Below are 26,821 nucleotides of genomic sequence, written 5' to 3' on the forward strand. Positions count from 1 at the left end.
ATTGGATAATATATTCTTGTTTCAAACACGTAAGCATTGCCTGAAGTCTGCTTGGCAGAAAATCTAGAGATTGCTAACTATGGAAAATGCAGTAGAATTATTTTTATATAGCTAAGTGGGATATAAAACATCATATGTTTACTTATTATTGACAAATTACAACAGTAAAAGTTGTTTGATTCCTATGAGGAACTGAGTAACCAGCCATGCAGAATAGCCAGTAGAATATGTATCCTGTTTTAAATGACTTTTCTATTCCACAACCCCTTTGCCTTCCCTTCCCATGAAGATCTAATAGGTAATCAAGTCTAATGAAGTATTCTTTTATATCTCTGACATAATGATATCCATTTAGGAATATAAAGATTATCTATTAGTCATAAATATAGTACAATGTGTGGACAAAACCCATCGAACGCTCATAATGATGGAGATATTACTTAGCCCAGAATTAATGTTCACCCCACTTCTTTTCAGTGAAGCACTACAACGCACCCTTGGAACTGGTGTAGAGGAGAGAGCTCTCATATGGGTTTTCATAGGGAGAAAATTTAATTCTTCAGTCTCTATGAAGCCAGACAAAACCTCTCCTTTCACTGGACTCCAATATAGTCAATAATTTTGTATAAACATCACAAATTCTCTTTCCTCAGACTGATTATCTATGGGAATCATTTGCATGGTATGCAAACTATGGAAAATCTGAACTAGACTTTACCACCAAGAGCATGAAAGTAAACACAGTTAAAGTCACAGTAAACCTCCTCTAGAGCATGCATTCTCAGCGGGGTTGAGATGGTGCCAAGGGGGCAAAAACTGGTTCTTAGGGGACAGCACAGAGAATCCTGCATATCACAGTGATTTGTGGCCCCCAAAGCTCCACACTCCCTGAGAAAACCTTATTCCTTAGTATTTCTTTTCTCTCATTAAATTAAATGAAAAGCTTCTCCTTAGGCGAGTGACTATGAAAAAACTGTTGAGAAATGATGATTTAAAACAAAAGAAAAGCAAGTTTTGTCTGTAAAATCCTTTTTCCCATCCTTAAAATCAGGGCTGCCTTTCATTTTTATCCAAATATCTGTTTACACTTTGATGTGATTTCCATCTTTCCTTGTGAGCTCTTCTCTGAATTTCTCTTCATTACTTCCCTTTGAGCCAGTGGCTGATGACTGGTGCAAACACGAGAAATGGTCCTCTTTCATCTTCAGTGTTACTGATCTCTAATGTTACCACTCACTGAGTGTCAGATCTCCGTCATCAGAGCAAAATAGAGGATGCGGTCGTAACTCACAGACTTACTATGGCAAGAGTGGCTCCTACATCTTTATTTATTCTAACTGTAATGTTAAAACATGGTAAAATGATGGCAAGGAAAGGGGCAATAAAATCTTTCTTAACAGCATTTCAGGTTAGCTTCTCACTTGTTAAATTAACTCGAATACACCATAATTAATTCTAAGGTATATCTTCATAATTGGTCAAAATAGAAAAAATCAGACAATAGAAAGCATTCTACTCCTTTACCCCATACAAAAGGGCATGAAAACATTTGGAGAATTAAGTCACTGTCTAAAGTATGGTAATGACTGCATTTCTGTTGCAATGTACAGTCTTTCAGAAGAGCTATTATTCTTAGTTTACAAAATTTTACTAAAATAAATTTCATAATTATTCATTTACACTTTCTCTTTTGCAAAACATTTGACAGAATATTATTTTGGAAAGGACTATGCCTTGCTATGTTGCTTAGAATGTGTGTCCCCAACAATTTAAATTGAAGCTGGAGGGTGGAAAATTCTTCGGAGGACAAGAACATTGGTTTAGGAATCTGAGGAGAGACAGTGAAACATCTCTGATTTCATTATTTTGTCCTTTTTAATCCTTAGTAAACTTAATCATAAAATCTGGACCATGCGACATACTTTTTAAGGATCACATAAAGATTTTGAGGCTGCAACTACAAGATATGTAACGCAAGAAGGCTGCCTGAGGTGAAATGGGTCAGCAGCCCTATAGCCAGAGAGACCACAAACAGCCATTCATGTCATCCCAACTTTCATTGCACATATCACTAAGATTCACGAGGAGGCTAATTCCTAGATTCAATATGGTATTATTGTTATGCTGGTGATACTTGAGCTTTATGTTTGATTATAATACAGCGCAGCTGCACTGTACTTGAAAAAAAAGTGAAATAATTTCATTTTCTTCAAGTCGCCCACAGAATGTCCCCAGATTATAGCATTTGACAACTTCCTGCTTTAGAGAACAAAGGAAGGAAAGTAGAAATGATAGAAGTTAGCGATGTGTTTTAAGAATTAAATTCTTCTTGTAAATATAAAATAAAATCTAAGAGGAATTAGCTTTTTGGACAGCAGCAGATTCTACAGCTTATGTGATAACCTACCTCCAAAGAGCAGGAGGCCCTTTTACTGACATCTATTAAAATAAACAAAAAAGGGGCACTGGCACAGAAGACCAGATTTTTGAAGTGAGTTGAAGTTTAGAACTGATCACAATTAGCTAAAATCAAATATTAATAGGACAAAGCATTTTAACTAGATTTCTCTAATCCTTGAGGATGCTGCTCTAGTTCACTTTGGAGGTCTATTTAAATGTATAATTCTTTTGTTTTATTTTTGTGGCTGTTACATATACCAATGTAGCACTTCCTCAAATCAGCACTTGCTGCTGCCAAGTCACTTCAGTCGTGTCCGACTCTGTGTGACCCCACAGACGGCAGCCCACCAGGCATCCTCAAGGATTAGAGAAATCTAGTTAAAATGCTTTGTCCTATTAATATTTGATTTTAGCTAATTGTGATCAGTTCTAAACTTCAACTCACTTCAAAAATCTGGTCTTTGGTGGGGGGAGTTGTGAGAATTTATATGCAATGCTTTGTGAAAGGCATCACTTTAAAAAACCTATTTTTTTCATTGGCTAATGCTTGAAAACAATTTCCTTCCATGGAATCCAGATAAATTTTGGAAAAATGTATACTTTGAACACCAACTTAAAGTGCCAGCATGTTCATATGAATTGGGCACGCAATCTACTTACTGAAAAGTGTAGTACTAGAATTTTCTAAGTGTCAATGGTCTCTGATGTTGTAATAGGAATTTTAGGCAACTTTGGAGGTATACAGTCTTTGAAAGCAATGAAATTCTGTATGCTTTCTCTTTCTCACACATTTATGAGAGAAGTGCTTAATGTACCTTTAAAATTTGTATAAATTAAATCAGAAGTATTGTTTATAAACTTGGTAAGTACTTACATCAGAGGAAAGCATACATAAAGAAGGGTTGGCAAAAGTTCTTGGAAGTTTAGATTTACATAATTCCAGGAAAATTCAAGAATACATGGATAGGACCATCAGTTACAGATCATTTTAGTACTTATTTCTATGGTTTTCAGGGGTCCTTCTGTTTTGCTGTTTTGGGGAGAAAACAAAAATTATGTCTGGAACATTTCCAGTTTTTCTGCTGGCACTAAAAAAAAAAAATAGTAGCAACAACAAAAGCGTCTATAAAAATCATTTGAAAATTGCTACAGACCTGAAGCATAATTTTGCTGGTGTGGTATTATTGATGCCTCTTAAATTATTTAAACTAGAAATTTCTGTTGAAATTCAAAGTTACCTCCCATATGGCCAGTACAATCCCTCTCTATTGCTCAGTGAAGGCTAAGACTTGAATCCAAACTACGGGAGATCTAGACATGTCTTTGTTTTCACATTAATATTTCTTCTTAAGCGATGCTCCCTTTTCAGTCCCTGAACATGAAGGCCACTTCAAATGTCCTTATTGTTTGTAATAACTTTTAGAAAAATCCATATGTTGTTTAATAGCAGCAGGCTTTCTACACAGGAAGTGCTCGATATGGTTTCCTGGGGAGCCTATTGTCTTCCAATCCTTGTACGCCAGCCACATCGCCCCTGCAAGTTCAGTTCCTCCTTTGCTTGTGCTTCCTCCATTTTATTTTATTTTTTATCATTTGGCTACAGAGAGCTGCCTCATGTCATTCTTTGCATACATCATCTCTGGTTTTTCTCTTTCGCTGCATAATGGCCCCGCTTTGCTCAGAGTCACTGTTGTCCCAAGTGTGATCCTTGACTAAAACGGGGATTGAATGAAGGTGGAGCTCAAATTATCTGGGAGCAAAGGAAAACCAGGCATTTGAAAAGGACCCAGAAAGGAACGAGTAATGAACCAGAGTGGCCTCAATGAATTGCTCTAGAGGGAATTCTCAGCTTTGACACAAAAGGAATGCCTGGATACCAAGGAAAACCTAAGGGGGGAAAATCTCAGTAGGAAGCCTGCCTCTTCGGCTGGTCAGCCTGGAGGGGTAAAGCCAGTAGCTCTCCAGATAGGAAGAGAAACACATGTATTTTATGAGTAATGGTTAAGCATTCAAACATGCCGTTTTGGAACACAAGGTACTTTGAGGAGTCGACATCCCTTCATAATTCATGTTCATTGTCCCTCTAAGTAAAATATGTGTCTCCCTTTAGTTATTCTGTTAGGAATCGTGCTTTAAAGGCAGGAGGACATTTTTGATAATGCACATCTTAAACTTTTCATTAAACTACCAAATTTAAATTCTACCTTTTTGTGCACTCTGACATTTTTGTCTGGCATTTTCATTAATTTTGCGACATACATAAATGTAGCTGAAATGTTAACTGATCAATACTTTGTCTCTCTCATGTAGCACTAGTGCTCCGTTCCCTAAGGACCACACAGCAGAACAGAAATTAAATGTGTAAAATATCAAATGTTAATGTTAAACACAGCGGCACTTACTGTATAACGACAGAAAAGGCTAAAACAATTCCAAATGGACAGATGGTACCACAAATTATCTACAATCCCATTTAAAGATTAAAGTTTGTCCTGTAAAATAATTCTTTGACGCACACTGAAGTGTGTCCTTTTACTGATAGCTCAGTTGTCCAATTATTTTTGTGCTCATTACAGTGAGAAATGACAGTACTGAAAAAGAGAATGTGCACTCTTTTTTTTCCCCCCACGTTGCACCCACTGACATCCACAAGAACACACATGTCTGGTCAAGAGCCTGATGAAAATTAAACGCAATTGATGAGACATTTACACGTCTACAATGGATGATTCCCAAAGACAAGCGTCCCTGACTCCCACACCACATACGTATGTGTTTGCTCTTAAGCATACAATATTCATAGTAAAATTTAAAAACCTAATTCATGGCACACAACAACAAGGACATTCCCAGGCACATGCTTGCTTATATTTCATCCATCACCTTCCAGGCTGATTTCTGTTTCTCCTAGAGTCTGCCAGCTTTGAACCTTCCACAGAACACACAGGTAGCACAAAAAGAGAGCAGGGCAGCTCTTCACCTGCATTTCTCATGCTCTCCACTCTAACTGACATCAGGACAAAAATGACTGTTTTTCCGTTTAAATTTCACTACTCTACATTTACTTTTGGATGCTAAATTAGAAAAGAAAAAGAAAACAGGATAGAAAAAAAGGCACTTAAACATTATAAAGTTTACCGATCTGGGCCTAAAACCAAGCAGCATAATGGTACAAACGCATGTGCTCCATGAGGCAGCTGCATTTATGAAAAAGTGGGCCAAGTGGAACCAATATTATAATAATAGACCCGTGATCCATCAACAGGGAATGATGGGAACAATATGTTTGTATCAATGGGGTGCCGCTCGTAGCCTCTCCTAATGGAAAGCAGTTCTTTTCAATAAACTGGCCTAAAAAGGCTCTGGTTATGCAATAAGATCTTTGAAACATTTCGTTTTTAAGTACATCATTTAGTATCTACAAGATGAATAAAAATCCTACCACGGCGTTTTCTTTTTTCTTGAATCATTATGATGTAGAGGTACATATTTTAAAAGCTCTTTTGGAAAGGACATAATATCTGTGTGGCTTTGAGCAAGGTACTTAACTTTTTCATGCCTCAGCTTCTTCCTCTGCAAACCAGGAAAATAACAGTATCTACTTCAAATAAGGTTGCTGGGAATATTTAATTTACTAATGCACAAAAGGCACTTTCATGCTGTAGTGCTTGGAAAAGTGTTTTGGCACATAAATTTGTGGTAGATATTAGTTATCATTATATAAGGGTTTTTTATATTAGAATTTAATCTGAGGTTAAAAGAGATGATGGATGGAGGATTATGAAATAATTTAGAATTTCAATATAAGGTCTAGGAAAAATGACTAAAAGGTATTAAGCTAAGCCTATCATCATTTAATCACTAGCTTTATTAGAGCAAACTCTTATCTATATGGCATCACTGAACAAAGTTTCTCCACATAAGAAAAATATTTCAGACTGACTGGATCACTGGTTGGTCTACTGATTTAGACAGTTGTTTACACTGGGAGCCTACTAAGGGGCTAGATGCTCTGCAGGTGATGCTGGAGTCCCAGGAGAAAAAAGCAGAGCCCCCATTCTCCTGGAACTCCTAGTTCAGGTCCAGATAAATGAAGCTGGTTGTTGTTATCTGCTGTTTTAATGACATTCAACAGACTGAAATTCAATGCTTCTTTTTTTCAATGAAACCATTAATAATATTGGTTCTTCTCAAAATCACTGTTAACATGTATTCACGTTGTAGTTTTCGGCCTGTTTTTTCACCATGGGTGTCAGGAGTCCCTTTTCCTACCTTTATTATAGCCTCCCCTGCCCCTCCTTCCTGAAAGCGGCTTGCATTCAGCTTGTTTTACAGGGTCGAGTCTGTTAGAAACTGACCACCAGCTAAAAGAGAGATCACTACCTTTATTCCCCAGTGAATTTTGACTCCCGGACAGTGAAATTACTCAAGGACTGTGTAGCTAAGTTTCTCAGAATTTCACTGGCTGATATATGTATTTTTTCAATCAGTAGGAAATTGTGAGGAAAGTCCACCATCTTGGATTCACTGTACAGGAGAGACCTCTAGAAGCCAGGTGAAGTTTGTGAAGACTTATATACACGCCGCAATGCTGAAGTATCCAAAATGAAGGTTCCTGAACAAATGATATAATATACAGGTTTCTCTGTTTGCAAATGTCATAAATAGCTATGAAACAAAGGAGAGAAACAAAGATGGCAGCATGATGCTCTCGGCAGAATATTATTGTGTCTGCTATACGGCCCCCTAGAATCCGGACGTAATGGCATATGTGTATTACACATAAACTCAACATCATTCCCCCCCCTCATTAACATTAAAATGCCTCTATGATGCTGAAAAACAACAACAAAGTTTGCTTAACAGTACTCCAATGTATTTATCATGTGAAAGAGCAAAATAAAAGAATATTGAGAGAGGCAGATTTTCTTTTCTAAAACTTAATGATGATGCCAGGCACTTTCTTCAAGGAGACAACAACATGTCTATGGGAAGCAGGCTGCCTAACTTTCTGGTAACTCACAACACAAAGGGACGTGCACACTCTTTGTTCCATGTGCTCAGACATTAATGAAAGTCCCGCACAAGGCCAGAGAGGAGGACAGGGCTCAAAGTATTGAACTGATGTGCCTACTCTCATTTGAATGGTAATTCTAAAATGTTGACTTGTTACTATAATTAAAGCTCTTCTTGTAAGCCCCCCAAGATAAAGTCATAGTCCGCGAAACCCGCAAATATAAGGACACATAAGGGTACTCATATTCTAACAAGTATGACAAGAAAATGAAAGATTTCAAAAGAACGACTCCACTTAAACTTCAGACTGAAATCCTGAGTGCGCAAAAATAATGTGAGAGCAGAAAAATCTCAGCTGAAGCTCAGAGGAAAGAATTCTCTCCGAATTTCTAGCTTTGCAAGTTGGTCTCATCAGCAATTTTTAAATAACCAAAGTAAAAGACCACCAGATGAATGTTGTCAGAGGACTCTGGAACTATCAAATTTCTCACTTGTACCTTTTTAAAAACTGGAAATCTCAGAAATAATAAAGCCTTCATCCACTTCCAACCGTGATTCACATTTTAAAGTATTACAACTAGCATTCTACTGCCAAAGATTTTCATATTTTGAAAAGATATCTATAGGATAAATACAATTAAAATGAGGATGGTCAAGATTCTTAAATTTTTTTTTTTTTTTTTTAACACTAAGGACTTTTCTTGGCCGGGCTATTGGGCTTTGGGATTATGCAACATGTAAAATTTTACTTTTTAACTGTCACAGAGAAAATTGCACATTGGCTGAGATGTCTTGTATTCCGGAAATCTGAGGCGGGGAGTGGGGATGTATTCTTGGACTCAGACCTTGAACATCCATCAGGTTCCTGCCCACGGCAAATCTGCCCAGTCAAATCTCAAAATAGAAGTTAAAAATGGCCACATCGACATAACTATAACTACAGTCACAGAAACATGCAGCTATGATTACCGAATTTAATGAATAACAATGTAAGGAATACAGTGTGATCATACCACAAAAGCAGCGAGGCTCCTTGGGGGTGAATCCCAGTCAAAGCAACTATTAACATAGTATGCAGCATTTACCAGCACCATAACACAACGCTTCGTTCTGATAAAGTTCCTTAGCAGCAGCTGTAAAGGAAGATGAAAGCCATTATTAGAATTTGCAAGACTAAAACCCATCAGATATGCTACAAAATTCTTCAGGTTTAGTGTGACTTAATATGAATTCAGAAAGTTAATAAAGTTGTAAGAATATACCAAGCAATTTGGCTCACAACTTAGAGGGAGAGAGGTATATCTGGAGAAGGTGGAAAGAACTAAATTACAAGAGCAATTTCTAAGTTAAATATATTTACATAAAAAGTACTATCATGCACGCTGAGTTACCTCTGTTCAAAAGAAAAAAAAAAATTCCAACACATCAAAAACATTTTTTTTTTGACACTTAAAATGCTGAGAACTTTAAATATATTTAAAAATTCTGAAATCCTGGGCTTTTAAAATTCTTTAAATGCTTTCATTTCAAGATATTTCAAAGTGAAATTGCTAACTTGGGATGTTTTTATTGAGGAGCTTAGAAAAAACCCGTCAAGTATTGCTTTATTATAGAAAAAAGAATATTTTATCACCATTTCAGTAGGATCTCCCTTTCTTCCCATCATAGTCTCATTCCCCTTCTCTCTTTTCCCTCTTCCTCTCTCTTTCTCCCACAATAAATTTTACCCATATTTCTCATTACTTTTTCCTAATTTTGGATTTAGGGAAAAATGTATGGTAACCAAGTACTTTACAAAATATTTTCTTAGAAAAGGTATACGACAAGCTATTACATATAAAATATGCTACAAGAATATATTGTACAACACAAGAAATATAGCCCATATTTTATAGTAATGACAAATGGAACAAATCTTTAAAAATTGTGAATCACTATACTGTACACCTGTAACATAGAATATTGTGCATCAATTACACCTCAATAAAAAAAAAAGAGACAAAAAATAAACGGTAGATATGGAACAAGATTAAGAGGTATATGGGAATTTATATAATTAAAAAATTTAAAACTAAGGTATGGCTAGAGCTGTTAAGACAAACAGCCCATATACTAGATACAGATTCAAAAAATTACATACAGTTATGTTAATAATTAGAGTAATTATGTCTGCAGGTTAATATTTTGCTACTTACAAGTATATTTCAAGGCTAATCTGGTATTTTAAAGAAGTAGCTATGTAAAGTTAACTGGGCTCATATGGAAAACATCTGCATATGTATGTACATATAGAAGCATGTACATGCACAGCAGTTTAAACAAGTTAAAATTTCTTTCTGGCAAAGGAAAAAGTGTTCCTATTTGTTTCCTTCTTGGCCCCTACTCACCTTTAAGAGTTTTACTATTTTTAAATATAACTGTGGAAAAATATAATCTGTATTCAGATAGATATTACATTTGTACCTCCTGCACCATCTTTAAACAACTAAAGGTTCCACTGTTTCGGGTGAAGTGATTGGAATAAAAACAAAGTAGTTTTGGTCTTCTAATAGCACAGAAAATTATTAAAGATTTTAACACACACAGATGAGTTCTGTAAACTGTAGAGTCTCAAATATATTTTATTTTAGCTGTGTTAATTGGAAGTAAACAACTTTTAAAAGGGGAAACTACTGTTCTTTTCTTAACTTGATATCAAATCAACTTTAAAGCTACAAGTCTAATTAGAAGATATCAAGTCTAAAATTCCTTCCTGATAGGAAAATCAGGGTTCCTGATTTTCTATGTCCTGAGCTAAAAATGCCAATAAAAGTTCACTTCTAAAAGATCATAGACAAAATCTAATTAACAGGAAGGTCTCCCTTAAAAGATACAGCCCCCTCTCTCGTGGATTAGAGGGAAGAGCTAAACGCTGGGCTTGCTTTACACACACCTGCATCATACCTGTGGGTGGTCTAGATGTATATTTGAACCTCAGCTTTTGGTGTTCTCATTTACACATTCCATAGCAATCAAATTGTATTTTATGTTCAAAATGATCATTCTTTTGCTAACGCATGAATACATGTCCATTCTATGCAGAGCCTACAGTATCCCCTTTCCTTTCTGACCACCCCCATCCAACTTATTAGTTTGGTATTGTCCTTGTTTGATCTTTCAAGGAAAAGAAGGGAAGAGAGAAAAAGAAAGAAGAAAAGAAAGAGCCATTTCACATCAGTAGATGATCAAACATTCCATAGTCTTTCCCCACCCGCCCCACACTTCCAAGGTTTATTTGAATTTCCATAGATGTTTTACAGATAAAATCAGGTCTTCCCAGAGGGATTCATCTTTCCTCGCTGTTTACCTGTTTAGAGAGTCTGTTTTCCTCTTCAATGTACTTCTGTTCTTTGGGTATTAATGTTCGTAAGCTGGCTTTCACCTATACATCAACATATGTGTCTGTTATGGATGAATATATTACAAATGTTTACAAGTTTTTCACGCAGTTCAATTTGCAATCATTGCTAAAGTTTCAAAGTCCTGGCTGCGGTTCCCAGAAAATATAAATGTACACCAGTGGCACATGCATGCGCTTCCATTTCTGATGCCGGCAGGCAGTGGCCACAGCACAGCCGCAGCGGCAGCCGCCAACGATAACAGAAAGTGTGGGTGTGCCAGGCAGTGGCAGAAGCGTATTCTCCAGGATACATCAAGGTTTAGAGAAAATGAGGGATGACAGAAATTCTCTACAAATCAGGAACAAAAGCTTTCATGAAACTGAACTCTTTAGCAGTACAAAAAAGCCAAAGTTAAGACTTACAGCATTAAAAATCACATCTATTTCAAGATAGATGACCCCCTTTGTTGGCCCTGTCAGCTGCTTGTTTTTCAAGACGTAGGCTTTCTGTTCACCATTTTGAATCTGCGGGAAAAGGACATGACAGCCGTCTGTCTCGCGGTCTCCACTGAATACACTCCCTCAGTGGCCTTTGACCCCCAGCTGCTGAAACTGACAGAGAACCCAAAACAACTGTGGCAATTCTGACAAGTACCTGTTCATTACCAGGATCAAGTCTGTCAGGAAAAATTAACTATCATGGGATTCAACATGGCCGTGAATTGAGTATGTTAAAATTTTTAGTGTTCTTATTACAGACCTTGGTTGAGAAATGACAGATATAGAGCTGAGGCTTTTTTTTTTTTTTTTTTTCCTTGAGCAAAAGCAACACAGAGCTGTGTGTCAGGTGAATAAAACTTACGGACAGCAAGGGTATAGCAACTTTGCCCAGAAAGTCAGCACTTCGATCCCGATCTTCATCATAAACTGTCACTTCCAGAACTGAATGGATATCTTTAATGTTGCTGCAAAATAAATATATGTAAGGGGGGGAAAAAAAAAAAAGACTTCATCAGTGGGGAACAAGAACACAAATGCTTTTGAAAGTTTAGATAGCTCCAGCTGCTTTGGTGTATATGTTTTATGTATGCTATTTGCATAGACATGTACGTAGGGCAGCTTGGTATCGGACAGAATTTCCCACAATGCATCTTAGTAGACAACTGTGATGGTTCTGTTATCTGGAAGTTTGAATACAATTTTAATTTTAAGTTATAATTTTTCAATAAAATATAACTTCCATCTGGATGGCCACAGAATAAATCACTGTTTAAAAAAAAAACCATCAATAAGCGGCACTGATTTTTTTAGACTTTTCCTTCTTCTCATTATTACAATAATTCCTATCTTCTTATAACTCCCATATAAAACATCACCAGGTTTGATTTCAGCAAGAGTCACAGTATATTTTGTATCATTCGTCTTTTTTTTTTTTTAATAATTTTTATCCACCGCTCTCATCAAAATGCCAACTTATTTCTGTTAAGTTTATAGTAAAAATTAACTACACAGAATACAGAATGGAGAAAATGTAACATTGATAGCTATTGTACCACCCTAGGATTTAGAAATTAAGTAGTGCTCCATTATGTTCCAAAGACAACACATGCTAATAAACAACTGTGCAAGCTCTTCATATTTTTGTTTCTAGAAAAATAAGCCCCAATTGTTGACAGCATTTATTCTTTGATCAAACTGTTTACCAAGAAAACATGAATTAAGAGAAAACAAAAAATGAATATATTCATTACTGAAAGACTGCAGCCACATGTGAGAAGAGGCTTTATCAGAACACAATCAATTAATGGCTTTGATAATAATCAAACCTATTCATTCAATTATGCATTCTAGAGAAAAACACTCTCCACAACCTTCTTAGGAGTGCAAGTCTCCTGACCAGGCTTTCATGTCTTATAAAAATGTGAAATTCCTTAAAGATAAATTGGTCAGATAATTAAATCTGATTAGTTACTAGATCTTAAGCAAGGACATTATAAGAAATTAATGAGGAATTTAGCAGTTTCTCATATACAAAAAAATAAAACTATGTTAGAAAACTTTTAAGAAGTACTTCTATTTGGAGAGTTTTCCTTTGTTCAGAGTTCATTTCTAAAGCCCAGCTTAAAACCCCCCCCCACAAATTTAGGAGATACTACAGAGTAGCACTGGCAGCTTTTACAGTGAATGACTGGAAAGATTTACAAACTTTTTAAAACAAAAAGAAAATTAACTCAAAGGGTTTTTTTCTTTTTTTGGGGGGGTGGTAAGTAGGACAGTACTTAATATTCTTATTGTGGCTAAAATGCAACAAACCAAAACTAAAACATCTGCTGAATCTGAGACTGGATTGTTTGCTGATTTGAGCAATGGAACAAATAGAGCTTTGTCCTCCTTGGTGTCAATGCAATTGGGGAGAATTTCAATAGAAAGTATAAAAGGAAGAAGCAGTATGGCAACTCAGTTAATGGGAGCAAAATCCTTAGTCAAAAAAATGCACAGCTTAAAAAAAATATCTGTATAAACACACAAAAAAATGGTATACCCTTTCCCCAGGTTTTACCCTCAGGAAGGTAATGCAATTATGCAATTCACTGTTGCTGGCAAAGGCAGGCCAGATGCACTGAGCTGTTAATCAGTTAAGAAAAAACACACAAAAATCTCGAAAATAAATATCATTTAGCATCATTCTTGAAGCGAGCTCAAGGTAATGGCTACTTACAATGTGAAGACTTTGTTCCACTCAGGGTTCAGATTTTTGTAGACAGTATGTGTTAGCAGCCTATCGTTGTTCAGCTCAACCACACAAAATGGGTCACTTTTACCTACAAGAAATATGGGGGGAGTAGTTTTAGTGTAAATAGGACCCACAGCTATCAGTATCGTGACCACGACCACATCTCTTTTCTAAAAAGTTTTACAGAAAACAGAAAGTAAAGTACAATTTTAAAAATTGAAAAAAATGAACAAACATTAATATAGAGTTAGATGTAACAGGGTGAGGTTAACAGTTGTGATTCAGAGCAATTTAGAACTTGAAAAAAGTTTTAAAGGGCTAATTTATATGGCTATTTTAATTTGCATATTTTGTTTCTACAAAAATAATACTGTAACTGCCAATTATGAGGGCAAATGTGATATGTGCCCATCCCTAGCTTTTATTTAATTTAATGATCATTTGAAAGGTTCAGCCCCTTCACGTTACATGCATAAAGTTGCATGTATTTTCCAACTCATCTGAGTCACTAGGAACTTGTAATAGAAATTCCTAAACAAGTTTATTTTGGGAAAACTGCTATATTGCAGAACTACAATATTTTAATCTGACTTTAGATTCTCTTTTGAAATATCTATGGCATCACAAAAAGGTAAATTAGACCCTCTGAGGCAGAAAAAAATTCTGCCATTGGAAACTTAACCTCAACAAACCAATCTGCATGCTAAAGAGATGTATTTTTTCTGTCCACGAAGAGTAAAGGATTTGGAAGTTATCACATGTTTACAGCCACTCTGTGCAACCATAGTCAAACCTCATCTATTCAGTAATTATACCTTGTGATGTCCTCAATATTTTGGTAATGTCATGTCCTATATTATAAGAACCTGTAAAGTCAGAGGCTCTATGGGGGCAGTATTAATGATATTAGTGCAGCATGTAATTTGTTTGATACCTTATACAAATGACAATGAAATCAATATTTAGACAAAGCTGTCCAGAGGTCATCTCTTTTAAACGACAATATTGATTTAGACTACATAAGAGGTTAATGTGCATATTATTAACTTTAATGATAAAGAATAATTGTTTTAAATGCATTGTGAATTGTAGTCACAGTAGTTTACATTTCTGTGAAAGCTTAAATATCATTGAAGATTTTCCTATTAAAATTTAATAGGAAAGAATTCATTAGCTAGCAAGGACAGATAAGCTATGTATTCCCACACAGCAGTGTATTTACTTTCCATATTGTAATATTTAAAATGAGCTGTACAAACTTTGACTTACCTTTAATTTAACTTTGACTTACCTTTTAATCTACCTCTTTATTAATTCTACATTATAAAAGAGATTTAATATGTGTGTGTTAGTTGGTGGCCTCATATAGCCCAGGATAACTGCATAATTTAACATTATGGTAGTCTTTTCAATTTTTGGCCTTGGGATTAATTTTCAATAAAGAATAGAGAACTGAAAGTCTTTCAGGTCTGGTGAAAATTTCACCCTTGACTTAGGATTTGTGTTTTTTTTCCCCACATTCTTCACTCCTCTTCCCCTACCTGCTACCAACCTCATTCGTAACTCATACGTGCCATGAAAGATAGTATTCAACAATATTTTGTTCATTAATTCATCTTATAGTAGGTTTTATTTGCCACATCAACTTTATTTTGTCCCAGAGAATTTAGATAAAAGCATGAAAGGTAGATTAGTTTTCAAAACCTTAGTTGCTCTTAAGACTCATATTAAACACTGTCTTTCCACCTAGCTGTGCTGGAGCAAAAGAACACAGCACATAAGCTACAACCTCAACTAGTTTATAAAAGGTTTGGAGAGATAAAATATATCTATATATAACAAGCAGAGAGAATATTAAAGCCATATTTATGACAGAATCTACGACAAAACAAGAACTACTTCACTTTCACTTTAGATGAAATGATAAACTTCAAAAACACTTAAAAGACAAGTATAAGTCTCACATTTCCTTGGACTTCCTTGTAATTTTTCTTATGCACATGTACATCCATATTAATCTTAACCAGTAAAAATAAGTGCAAAAAAATAGCACTTCTTGGTATTTTTGTTCCCTTATTTTCACTTGCTATACTCCAATTGTTAACACTATTCTATTTCAATTAACTTGGTTTTACTTGCCCTTAAATGATCAACAATGTGTGATAGATTCAGTCAAAACTGAACCACTTCTCCAATAACAAGACACAAGAACAAACTCTAGAGACTGAAATCTATGCTGGAAAACTTCTACGAACAGAGGATGAAAATGTTGACTTTTTTCCCACAGGAAATTATATTCAGTTGTGTAAGCAAAGAGTTGGACTCTACTGGGCAACCAAGCAACAACAACAAGACTGAATATAATACTTTCAACCAACCCCATGGAAAGTCTCCCAAATCATCACCTTCTTTATTACTATATCCTTATTTGCTGACAATAGACGACCTAGGTCAGTGGTTGGCCAAAGGATTAGAAAGAAACAAAATCTGTGCTTAATGTTTAATATTATTCATATTCTGCTAAGAAACTAATGTATTTATCAAACCCTATGTCTATGAGGTAGTTGCAATCCATATTTTGTTGCTATTTAGTTGATTATTTCTCCAAACCATTTTAGGGAAAACCAGTAATAGCCATCTATCACCACATTACTTAACCCCTCAGTTACTCTTTTCTATTAGAATAAAGTTGTTAAAGAACTAGAGACAACACCAAAAACACTGCAAGAGGCTTCTAAAGCCACTTCTCAGTCATTTTGCTATTCAAACTTCCAGTGGCATACCATCAATGGCAAAGACATTCTCCTATCAGCACCTATCTTATAACTTGAAATGGGCAAGCAATGTAATTTTTAAGAAATCATGTTAGACAATATGCAGAATAGAATGGTGATTACATTAAAAAAGAAAGCCTTTTGCCTACGAAAGACCAAACATGTTTTGATTTATACTGATTTTTCCCAATCTGAAATCTATTATTCTTACACTTACGGTCATATTAAAGACTGTGATCAGTGAGTGACAGGAACTGATCCATGTAAAGGCTATTTTCATTTTTCCAAAAACTTCTTCCCAAATTTAACCCACTTCTGATGCCTTTTCAGTATCTATTAAAATCCATATTATATGGTATGTGTGTGTGTGCTCAGTTGTTTCAGTCGTGTCCGACTCTTTGCAGCTCTACGGACTGTAGCCCACCAGGCTCCTCCGTCCATGAGATTCTCCAGGCAAGAATATTGGAGTGGGTTACCATGCCTTCCTCCAGGGATCTTCCCAACCCAGGGATCAAACCTGTGACTCTTATATCTAACTGGCATTGCAGGCGGGTTCTTTACCACTGTGCCACCTGGGAAGCCCATCATATGGTAGGCCATATAGTTTTTCATCTCCAATCTCAAGGTCCTTAAAGTTCTTTACTTGAGCTATATCGCACCTTTTGTGTCCTCAAATATTCTAAGTACTTCCAGAGCTCGGGGCATGGCATTAAAGTCTAATGTGAAAGGCCAGTGGTCTGGGAGGAAGGGCCTAAACTTTGGAGGCAGAGCAAGCTGGGACTGACTACTCACTCTGGGACCCTGGGCCAGTTCCCATACCCCCTCAACAGTGACAGTAATGGTCCCTTGTAGATAATAGCTAGAATATAAGTAGTAAAATGTCTGGTATACTAGCAAGGGCCTCAATAAAATATAGCAATAATAAGGGCAATAATACCAATAAGGGGAATTACAATACTTACTGCAATCATTGCAGACATTTTCCGAGTTATTATATAAGCCCAACATAATGTTTTCATTCATTTGCTCAAAAAATTTTATGATTCCTCTATGAGAAAGATGCTTTTACTCTTTCTATTTTACAGAGAGGAAGCTGAGGCTGGGTGATTATATAACTCACCAGGTCACACAGGTTGTAGTAAAACCATCATTCAAACTCAAGTCCATCTGACATTTAAAGCCCTTGATCTATCCCCTTAGTTGCTCAGTCATATCTGACTCTGTGACTCCATGGATTGTAGCCTGCCAGGCTCTTCTGTGTATGGGATTCTCCAGGCAAGAATACTGGAGTGGGCTGCCATTTCCTTCTCCAGGGGAGCTTCCTGACACAGGGATCGAATCTAGGTCCCCTGAATTACAGGCAGATTCTTTACCATCTGAGCCACCAGGGAAGCCTCAACTGTGCCATGCCATATCTCAGTATTTAGTGAGTCACACCCATGGAAAGGCTGGGTGATGTCTTGTCTGCAGATTCATTTATTCAACAAATGCTTATCGCTTACCATATACCAGGCATCTTCTATGTGCTGAGGACACAGACATGCATAAAACAACTTTAAAAACCACTGAACATGCAGAGTTTGCATTGAAGAAGAAAGACAATGGATAAGAACATGTTAGAGTATTTTAAGAAAGTGAGAGTATTTTAGAAAGGGCTAAATACTATAGAGAAAAATTAAGTTGAGAAGATCAATGAGGAAGTAAGGAGTGCTGCTATATATGCACAGTTTTAAAAAGGACAGCCAGAGGGGGTCTCAGTGAGAAAGCAACAAGCGGGCAAAGAAATGAAAGAGGCAAGAGAGTGACCCTTGGCCAGAGAAATGACTGTGCCTGGTGTTTCCAGGAATCTCCAGAAAGCTAGTGTGACTGGAGGAATGGATGGGGAGTGGGAAGGAGTAGTAGATGACATAGTCGGAGAGGTACGGGGAGGGTGGCCAGTCTCTGGAGGAGTTTGCTTTCATTCTAAGTGCTAGGGAAAGGTTTTGGAGGGATCTGGGTTGAGACGCAACAGTATCTGATGGCTGCCATTTGTTGTTTTTTTTTTTTAATTTTATTTTATTTTTAAACTTTACAAAATTGTATTAGTTTTGCCAAATATCAAAATGAGTCCGCCACAGGTATACATGTATTCCCCATCCTGAACCCTCCTCCCTCCTCCCTCCCCATACCATCCCTCTGGGTCGTCCCAGTGCACTAGCCCCAAGAATCCAGTATCGTGCATTGTAAAATAAGGTAGAGGGAGGGCAATGAAGGAGATAAGGGAGAAGAGTTAGGAGGATATTACAATAAACTAGGTGGTATAAAGCGATCAGATTCTGGATATATGTTGATGGTAGAATCAACAGAATTTGCAGATATCAATATTGAACAATCTATTATGCCTGATATTATTATTTGGAAATGGAAAACAATCTACTGCGCTTACCCAAGTCAGTCTCTTTTTGGCAAGGACAAGAAGTATTCAACAAAGTGCTCTGACTAGCTATTTCTAGCCTTCAGAAGAGGAACATTTAGGCAAGGCCATTTTATCTTTAGCTTCCATTCATCTTTTCTTTCTAAAAAGTTATGTTTTTACAGTTATCAGTGTGGATGCCAACATTAGGTCTTTACACACTATGCTATTTTTGACTAATTTAGAAAGTATCCTTCTGCCATTGCATGATTCAAGGGCAATTAAAAATTAACAGCAATTGCAACCAAAATAAGAGTAAACATACGATATTAAATACCATGAGCTTACTACTAGAAAGCCCGGACGACAGTTTTGTTTTAAAGAAGCGGCTACATAGTTGATGTGCTTATCTGGTTTGCTAAATGATGCTTTAAATGACTGGCTTTTCAGTTCCTAAATTTTGCCGTCTTGATTAGACGCCACTTAAACAAACAAAAACAATCACAGAAATACCAGTGATGGGCCTAACCATTCATTATCTGCTTAATTATTCCTTCTTTTCATGCTTTTATCATTCTGGTTAGGCCCTAGGCTGCTTTGCTTGCTGAGGGTACTGGAGGAGAGGCGTTGACTACAGGATGCAGCGTTGATGTCTGCAGAGTGCACTGTACTTTGCAAAGCTCTAGAGAGCGAGGCACTCACTCCAGTGTTCTTGCCTGGAGAATCCCAGGGACGGGGGAGCCTGGTGGGCTGCCGTCTCTGGGGTCGCACAGAGTCGGACACGACTGAAGCGACTTTGGCAGCAGCAGCAGAGAGCGAGGCAGACCTGGCTACTGTTATCATTTTATTCGATACCATCAGGCTAGGAGAGCAAGGAATGAAGGCAGCATCCAAGGTTGCAGTGTATTTTGTTTCCAGCCGTTTGGGGCTATTTGAAGAGCATGCGTGTCTGGGAACAAAGATTATATAATCTCTTGTTCACCTCTTACTCATTCTTGTCGGAAGACTTAAAGCAGACCTGTAGGTACCAACCGGCTCTCCCTTAACTTTCACTATTTTAGATAAAAAGTGCCCATCCCTTTCCTTTCCAGTGCAGGAAACTGGAGATTTTGGTTTGGATGCAAGAGAGAAATCGCAGCAGTGCTGGATGAGGATGGGGCAGTGGGGTTGACTGTGTTACCCACCATGACAGCTAGAAGAGAATCTTCGCCTTCTTTGAGAACATGGCCATTTTCCATGTGGACGATTTCTAGAGAGTTGCAGGAATATATTTTGAAGCTATTTATTACTTATCGAGTGTCTGCTTGTCTTTCCCCAGAATTCTAAGTATAATTAAGGCATAGTCCAAAAACCTAAGACAGCTCTAAAAAATGAGTATTAATCTAAAATAAAACAAATGGGTTAAAGTAGCCCTTAGCCCATTTTTTTTTTTTAAAAGACACAGTCCAGCTCTCAAAACACACACAATTTAGTAGACACAACAGACACATAAATACACAATAATAATGCAGGGTTGTGAGTGCTGTAATAAAAGTGAGTGAAGAGTGCAAAGGAAGTGTATCATTCTCTAAGTTTAGAACAGGAAGGGGAAAAGAAAATGAAGACTTTTTCCCGATGGAGATGACTCTGGTGATCTATGGAGAATTACACCTCTGTCACCAGCAATTTTAGAAGTGAAGGACTTTCAGATTTGTGCTAAGGAATATTTAGTTTGAATCTATTTGTATATCCCTTTAATAGGGTCTCTGTAACACAAAACCCAGATGTATATTATATAACAATTATAATATGGGAGTCGGTTGCCATTTCCTACTTCAGGGGTTCTTCCCCACTTAGGGATCAAACCCATATCTCTTGGGTCTCCTGCATTGGCAGGTGGCTTCTTTACCACTGGGCCACCTGGGAAGCCCATGAGATAGATAGTTCCAAATATTATGTTAGGACTGATGCATTTCTCCATAATCTGGTTTAATACTAAGGGCTATCTTTTTTTTTTTTTTTCTATGAAATTTTATAGGGAAGAAAATCTCCCAAGAGAATTAAAATTAGGAGGAGACTATTTCACCTTGACTTATAAAAATAAACCTGTAACAGATTTTGAAGCATCTACTTTATTACTTCAGCTCTTCTTATGGTGGAAAGACATTCCTATAACCATAAAAACAAACGTCAGAAAAGTCTCCAGTGGGCATCTCTTCTGGCAATCTTCAAACCGGCAGTCAGGATTAAACAGGATGCACTGACTGGCTGCTGCTGCTGCTGCTGCTGCTAAGTCACTTCAGTCGTGTCCGACTCTGTGTGACCCCATAGACGGCAGCCCACCAGGGTCCCCCGTCCCTGGGATTCTCCAGGCAAGAACACCGGAGTGGGTTGTCATTTCCTTCTCCAATGCATGAAAGTGAAAAGTCAAAGTGAAGTAGCTTAGTCGTGTCCGACTCCTAGCGACCCCATGGACTGCAGCCTACCAGGCTCTGTCCATGGGATTTTCCAGGCAAGAGTACTGGAGTGGGGTGCCATTGCTAATTCTCTCTTACTCCTAGCCCTGGCTCTCTGAGGTCACCACACTGACATATTTACAAAGAACTGTGGGAAAGTCAGCACCACCCTTGTTTTGTGGGCAAGCAGATGACTCCAGTGCATACAGACAACTGGTTTGAACATTGAAGCCACTCAAGAAATACTGAATGATATTCCTGCTCCCAGAATAGAAAGTCAGTCCCAATCCATCAGTGGTGGGCTTTGTCCAAGGTCCTTTGGCTGCGAACAAGGAGTGCCGTTTGCTGGGTGTGATGTGTTATAAAAACATGTGCGTGTGGAGGCCCTGTGACCCCCTCTTTGTTGGCATGTCTCTTAAAACACAGAGGCTTTCAGTAGCACCGAAAGCAATTCATACCCACAAGGGCCTTTTATTTGGGGCTACCTGGCCCAAATCAAGCTCATTGGTTTAACTTCCTCAGTTGCCACAACTCGAAATGGTTATAATTAATCTTAAAAAATTATAATCAAGGTTGCCATCTTTCTATAAACTGGAATTAAATCCTAGCATATAACAAGGTTATAGTTGAGGGAATCCCAGAGGGTCCACCAAAATAAAAAGCAGCCTACATTGGAGACATCTTCCAATCCTCTCCTTATCACTGGAGGTGAGGCTTTGGCCTTAGCTTTTTTCATTGACTGCCCTCAATATACTTTAAACATCTGGTTGGTATAATTACATTAGCTGACACTCATCACTAGGTTCCCACTGGGTCTGGCTCTGGTAATAATAATAGGGCTTCTCTTTTCTTAGTTAAGGCATGAAGCAGGTGTCATAGTAGCAGAAAAAATGGGTCCTCTAACTTTGTGGTTCTTGGTCCAGTGGGTCTTTCCTCACAGTGAAGATTTTGTAATGCCCTCCTCTCACTATTCTGAAATATAAGACCAACCCATAAGTTATTTCAACATTTAATATGATGCTTGAATGCTATTATTCAGAGGACTAAACAGAAAGTTGTATACAATTAAGTCATACATTTATTTATTTAACAAATTTTTATTGTTAAAAGATTTATTCAACAAATATTTATTGAGTATCTACTCTTTGCCAGGTCATGAAAGAACTGGCTACCCACTCCAGTATTCTTGCCTGGAGAATCACATGGACAGAGAAGCCTGGCGGGCTAGAATCCATGGGGTCATAAAGGGTTGGATATGACTGACTGATTCACAGACAGATGAAAAACAAAATAAGGTCTCTGCTCTCCTGGAACTTGCTTGCAGTGGGGACGGAGGAGAAAGAGGATGAATATTGAACATAATTAATAAGTAGATTATATGGTATGCTAGAGTGATGTATGTTAACAGAAGATGGAAAAGTAGAGCAAGATAAGGGGTTTGAAGAGTGTGGGGAAGGTCACAGTTTATATATTTAATTATGGTGTCTGGAGTAGACCTCACTGATAAGGGAAGCCTAAGCCAAGGACTAAAGGAACTGAAGCAGCAGCTAAGGGGATATCAGGAGAAAAGTGCTCAGGCAGTGGGGGGAGCCACAGAGAAAGTCTGGTGTCCTCTGGGACTCTGATAGGGGGGCACAGTGAGCAACGGGAAGAATAACAGGCCAGAGATGTAACAGGGAACCAGGCCATGAAGTACCTTGGAGGTAATTCTAAGGTCTTTGGTGTTACGTGGCAGCCATCAACAAGACTTGAGCAAAGAATATGTATTTAAGGGTGCAATCTAGAGTCAGATGATCATGAAGCAGAGTTTAAAGCTATATTAGTGTCTATATTTAGTCATGTAGGACCTGGGACAATTTTCGCTATTTATGTCTAGTTGTCTAATAGTGTCATTATCTATTACTGTCTAATTTTTTAAAAGACAATTAGTATCCCCAACACCCAATACAAATAGTGCTCCCCAATCACTGTGGCAACTTAATTCCCCTACAGATGTCTAAAATACTGAGGGGGCAATACTGCCATCTCCCAACTGAGAATCATTTCCCCACAGCAACAGTTTTTAAACATTTTGGTTTTAGGAACTCAAAGGTTATTGAGGCTCTCAAAGAGCTTTTTTTTGTGAGAGGGTTATATCTATCAAAATTTACCATTTTAGAAATTAAAATTGAGAACATGTGAAGACATACTGTGTTCTTGGGCTGAAAAAATCAAAATGACATTACTACCCAAGGCAAGCTACATATTCAATATCATCTCTGCCAAAATACTAAAGACAATTTTCACAGAACTAAAACAAATAATTTTAAAATAAGAATGGAAACACAAAAGAGCCTGAATAGCCAAGACATTCTTGGGAAAGAAGAACAGACCTGAACGGAGTCATGCTCCCTGACTTGAGACTATATCACAAAGCCAGTGCTGGCCCCAAAACAGACACATAGATGAATGCAACAGAAAAACAGACACATAGATGAATGCAACAGAGCACAGAGCCCAGGAACAAGCTCAGTTACCTATGGTCGCTTAATCTATGAAAGGGAGGCAAAAATATACAATGGAGAAAAGACAGTCTTGAAGAGTGCTGGGAAAACTGGACAGCTATGTGTACAATGAGATTAGAACATTTCCTCACACCGTACACAAAAATAAATGCAAAAGGGACTACAGACCTAAATGTAAGACTGAAAACTCCTAGAGGAAAACATAGGCAGAAGAGCGTTTGACATAAATCATAGCAATATCGTTTTTTGGATCTGTCTTCTAAAGCCAGGAAGTAAGAGCAAAAATAAACAAATTGGACCTAATTAAACTTCATTTCTTTGGCATTGCAAAGGAAACCATTGACAAAATGAAAAGTCAACCTGCTGAATGGAAGAAAATATTTGCAAATGATATGACTATTAAGAAGTTAATAGCTAAGATATATTATCATCTCATACAACTCAATATAAAAAAAAAAACCTGATTACAAAATGAGCAGAATACCTGAATAGACATTTTTCCAAAGAGGAAAGGCAGATGGTCAATAGGCACATGAAAAGATGGCCAACACTGCCAATCATCAAGGAAATACCAATCAAAAGCATAATTGCATACCACCTCACACTTGTCATCATTTCTGTAATCAAATTTAGAGGAACGTAATCACGATGTAGAGGAAAAAGAACTCTCATATACTGTTGTTTGGAATTTAAACTGGTATAGTCAGGACTCTACTGGTGGCCCAGTGGCTAAATCTCTCTAAATCTCAACACAGGAGACCTGCGTTCAATCCCTAGTCAGGGAGCTAGATCCAGCTTGCCACAACTCAGACCTGCTGCAGCCAAATGCATAAACAAATAAACTGCTACAGCCATTCTGGAAAATGATATGGAGGTTTCTCAAAAAAACTAAAAATATAACTTTTCCCTATGACCCAGCTATTCCACTCCAGGTAATATATCTGAAAAAAATCAAACTACTAATTTGAAAAGATTCATGTATCCCCACGTTCATGGTAGCATTAATTGAAAATTGCCAAGATAGAGAAGCAAACTTAGTGTCCATCAACAGATGAACGGATAAAGAAGATGTTTTACACAATGGAATGTGGTACACTCAGTTCAGTTCAGTTCAGTCCAGTCGTTCAGTCGTGTCCGACACTTTGCGACTCCATGAATCTCAGTACGCCAGGCCTTCCTGTCCATTACCAACTCCCAGAGATCACTCAGACTCATGTCCATTGAGTCAGTGATGCCATCCAGCCATCTCATCCTCTGTCGTCCCCTTTTCTCCTGCCCCCAATCCCTCCCAGCATCAGAGTCTTTTCCAATAAGTAAACTCTTCGCATGAGGTGACCAAAGTACTGGAGTTTCAGCTTTAGTATCATTCCTTCCAAAGAAATCCCAGGGCTGATCTCCTTTAGAATGGACTGGTTGGATCTCCTTGCAGTCCAAGGGACTCTCAAGAGTCTTTTCCAACACCACAGTTCAAAAGCATCAATTCTTCTGCACTCAGCCTTCTTCACAGTCCAACTCTCACATCCATACATGACCACAGGAAAAACCATAGCCTTGACTAGACGAACCTTTGTTGGCAAAGTAATGTCTCTGCTTTTCAATATGCTATCTAGGTTGGTCATAACTTTCCTTCCAAGGAGTAGGCGTCTTTTAATTTCATGGCTGCAGTCACCATCTGCCGTGATTTTGGAGCCCAGAAAAATAAAGTCTGACACTGTTTCCACTGCTTCCCCATCTATTTCCCATGAAGTGGTGGGACCAGATGCCATGATCTTTGTTTTCTGAATGTTGAGCTTTAAGCCAACTTTTTCACTCTCCACTTTCACTTTCATCAAGAGGCTTTTGAGTTCCTCTTCACTTTCTGCCATAAGGGTGGTGTCATCTGCATATCTGAGGTGATTGATACTTCTCCCAGCAATCTTGATTCCAGTTTGTGTTTCTTCCAGTCCAGCGTTTCTCATGATGTGCTCTGCATATAAGTTAAATAAACAGGGTGACAATATACAGCCTTGACGTACTCCTTTTCCTATTGTGGAATCAGTCTGTTGTTCCATGTCCAGTTCTAACTGTTGCTTCCTGACCTGCATACAGATTTCTCAACAGGCAGGTCAGGCTGTCTGGTATTCCCATCTCTTTCAGAATTTTCCACAGTTTATTGTGATCCACACAGTCAAAGGCTTTGGCATAGTCAATAAAGCAGAAACAGATGTTTTTCTGGAACTCTCTTGCTTTTTCCATGATCCAGCAGATGTTGGCAATTTGATTTCTGGTTCCTCTGCCTTTTCTAAAACCAGCTTGAACATCTGGAAGTTCACGGTTCATGTATTGCTGAAGCCTGGCTTGGAGAATTTTGAACATTACTAGCGTGTGAGATGAGTGCAATTGTGTGGTAGTTTGAGCATTCTTTGGCATTGCTTTTCTTTGGGATTGGAATGAAAACTGACCTTTTCCAGTCCTGTGGCCACTGCTGAGTTTTCCAAATTTGCTGGCATATAGAGTGCAGCACTTTCACAGCATCATCTTTCAGGATTTGAAATAGCTCAACTGGAATTCCATCACCTCCACTAGCTTTGTTCGTAGTGCTGCTTTCTAAGGCCCACTTGACTTCACATTCCAGGATGTCTGGCTCTAGGTCAGTGATCACACCATCGTGATTATCTGGGTCGTGAAGATCTTTTTTGTACAGTTCTTCTGTGTATTCTTGCCACCTCTTCTTAATATCTTCTGCTTCTGTTAGGTCCATACCATTTCTGTCCTTTATTGAGCCCATCTTTGCATGAAATGTTCCTTTGGTATCTCTAATTTTCTTGAAGAGATCTCTAGTCTTTCCCATTGTGTTGTTTTCCTCTATTTCTTTGCATTGATGGCTGAGGAAGGCTTTCTTATCTCTTCTTGCTATTCTTTGGAACTCTGCATTCAGATGCTTATATCTTTCCTTTTCTCCTTTGCTTTTTGCTTCTCTTCTTTTCACAGCTATTTGTAAGACCTCCCCAGACAGCCATTTTGCTTTTTTGCATTTCTTTTCCATGGGGATGGTCTTGATCCCTGTCCTCTGTACAATGTCAAGAACCTCAGTCCATAGTTCATCAGGCACTCTATCTAGCAGATCTAGGCCCTTAAATCTATTTCTCACTTCCACTGTATAATCATAAGGGATTTGATTTAGGTCATACCTGAATGGTCTAGTGGT

At 37.7% G+C, this 26,821-nt stretch overlaps 1 protein-coding gene across 8 annotated transcripts in view; it reads right to left on the reverse strand.

The window, feature by feature from the left end:
* The window catches only part of MCTP1 (multiple C2 and transmembrane domain containing 1), a 559,844-nt gene that overhangs the window by 152,949 nt on the left and 380,074 nt on the right, over positions 1-26,821 (reverse strand). For all 8 annotated transcript variants that reach the window (XM_055565018.1, XM_055565010.1, XM_055565001.1 and 5 more), the window contains 5 exons: positions 13,515-13,617; positions 11,658-11,760; positions 11,219-11,320; positions 10,763-10,837; positions 8,430-8,549 (listed from right to left, as the gene is read on the reverse strand). In XM_055565018.1, the coding sequence (XP_055420993.1) occupies positions 8,430-8,549; positions 10,763-10,837; positions 11,219-11,320; positions 11,658-11,760; positions 13,515-13,617 (503 nt within the window). The remainder of the gene's footprint in view (positions 1-8,429; positions 8,550-10,762; positions 10,838-11,218; positions 11,321-11,657; positions 11,761-13,514; positions 13,618-26,821) is intronic.

This window comes from Bubalus kerabau, chromosome 1 (genome assembly GCF_029407905.1).
Source record: "Bubalus kerabau isolate K-KA32 ecotype Philippines breed swamp buffalo chromosome 1, PCC_UOA_SB_1v2, whole genome shotgun sequence".
NCBI lineage: Eukaryota > Metazoa > Chordata > Mammalia > Artiodactyla > Bovidae > Bubalus > Bubalus kerabau.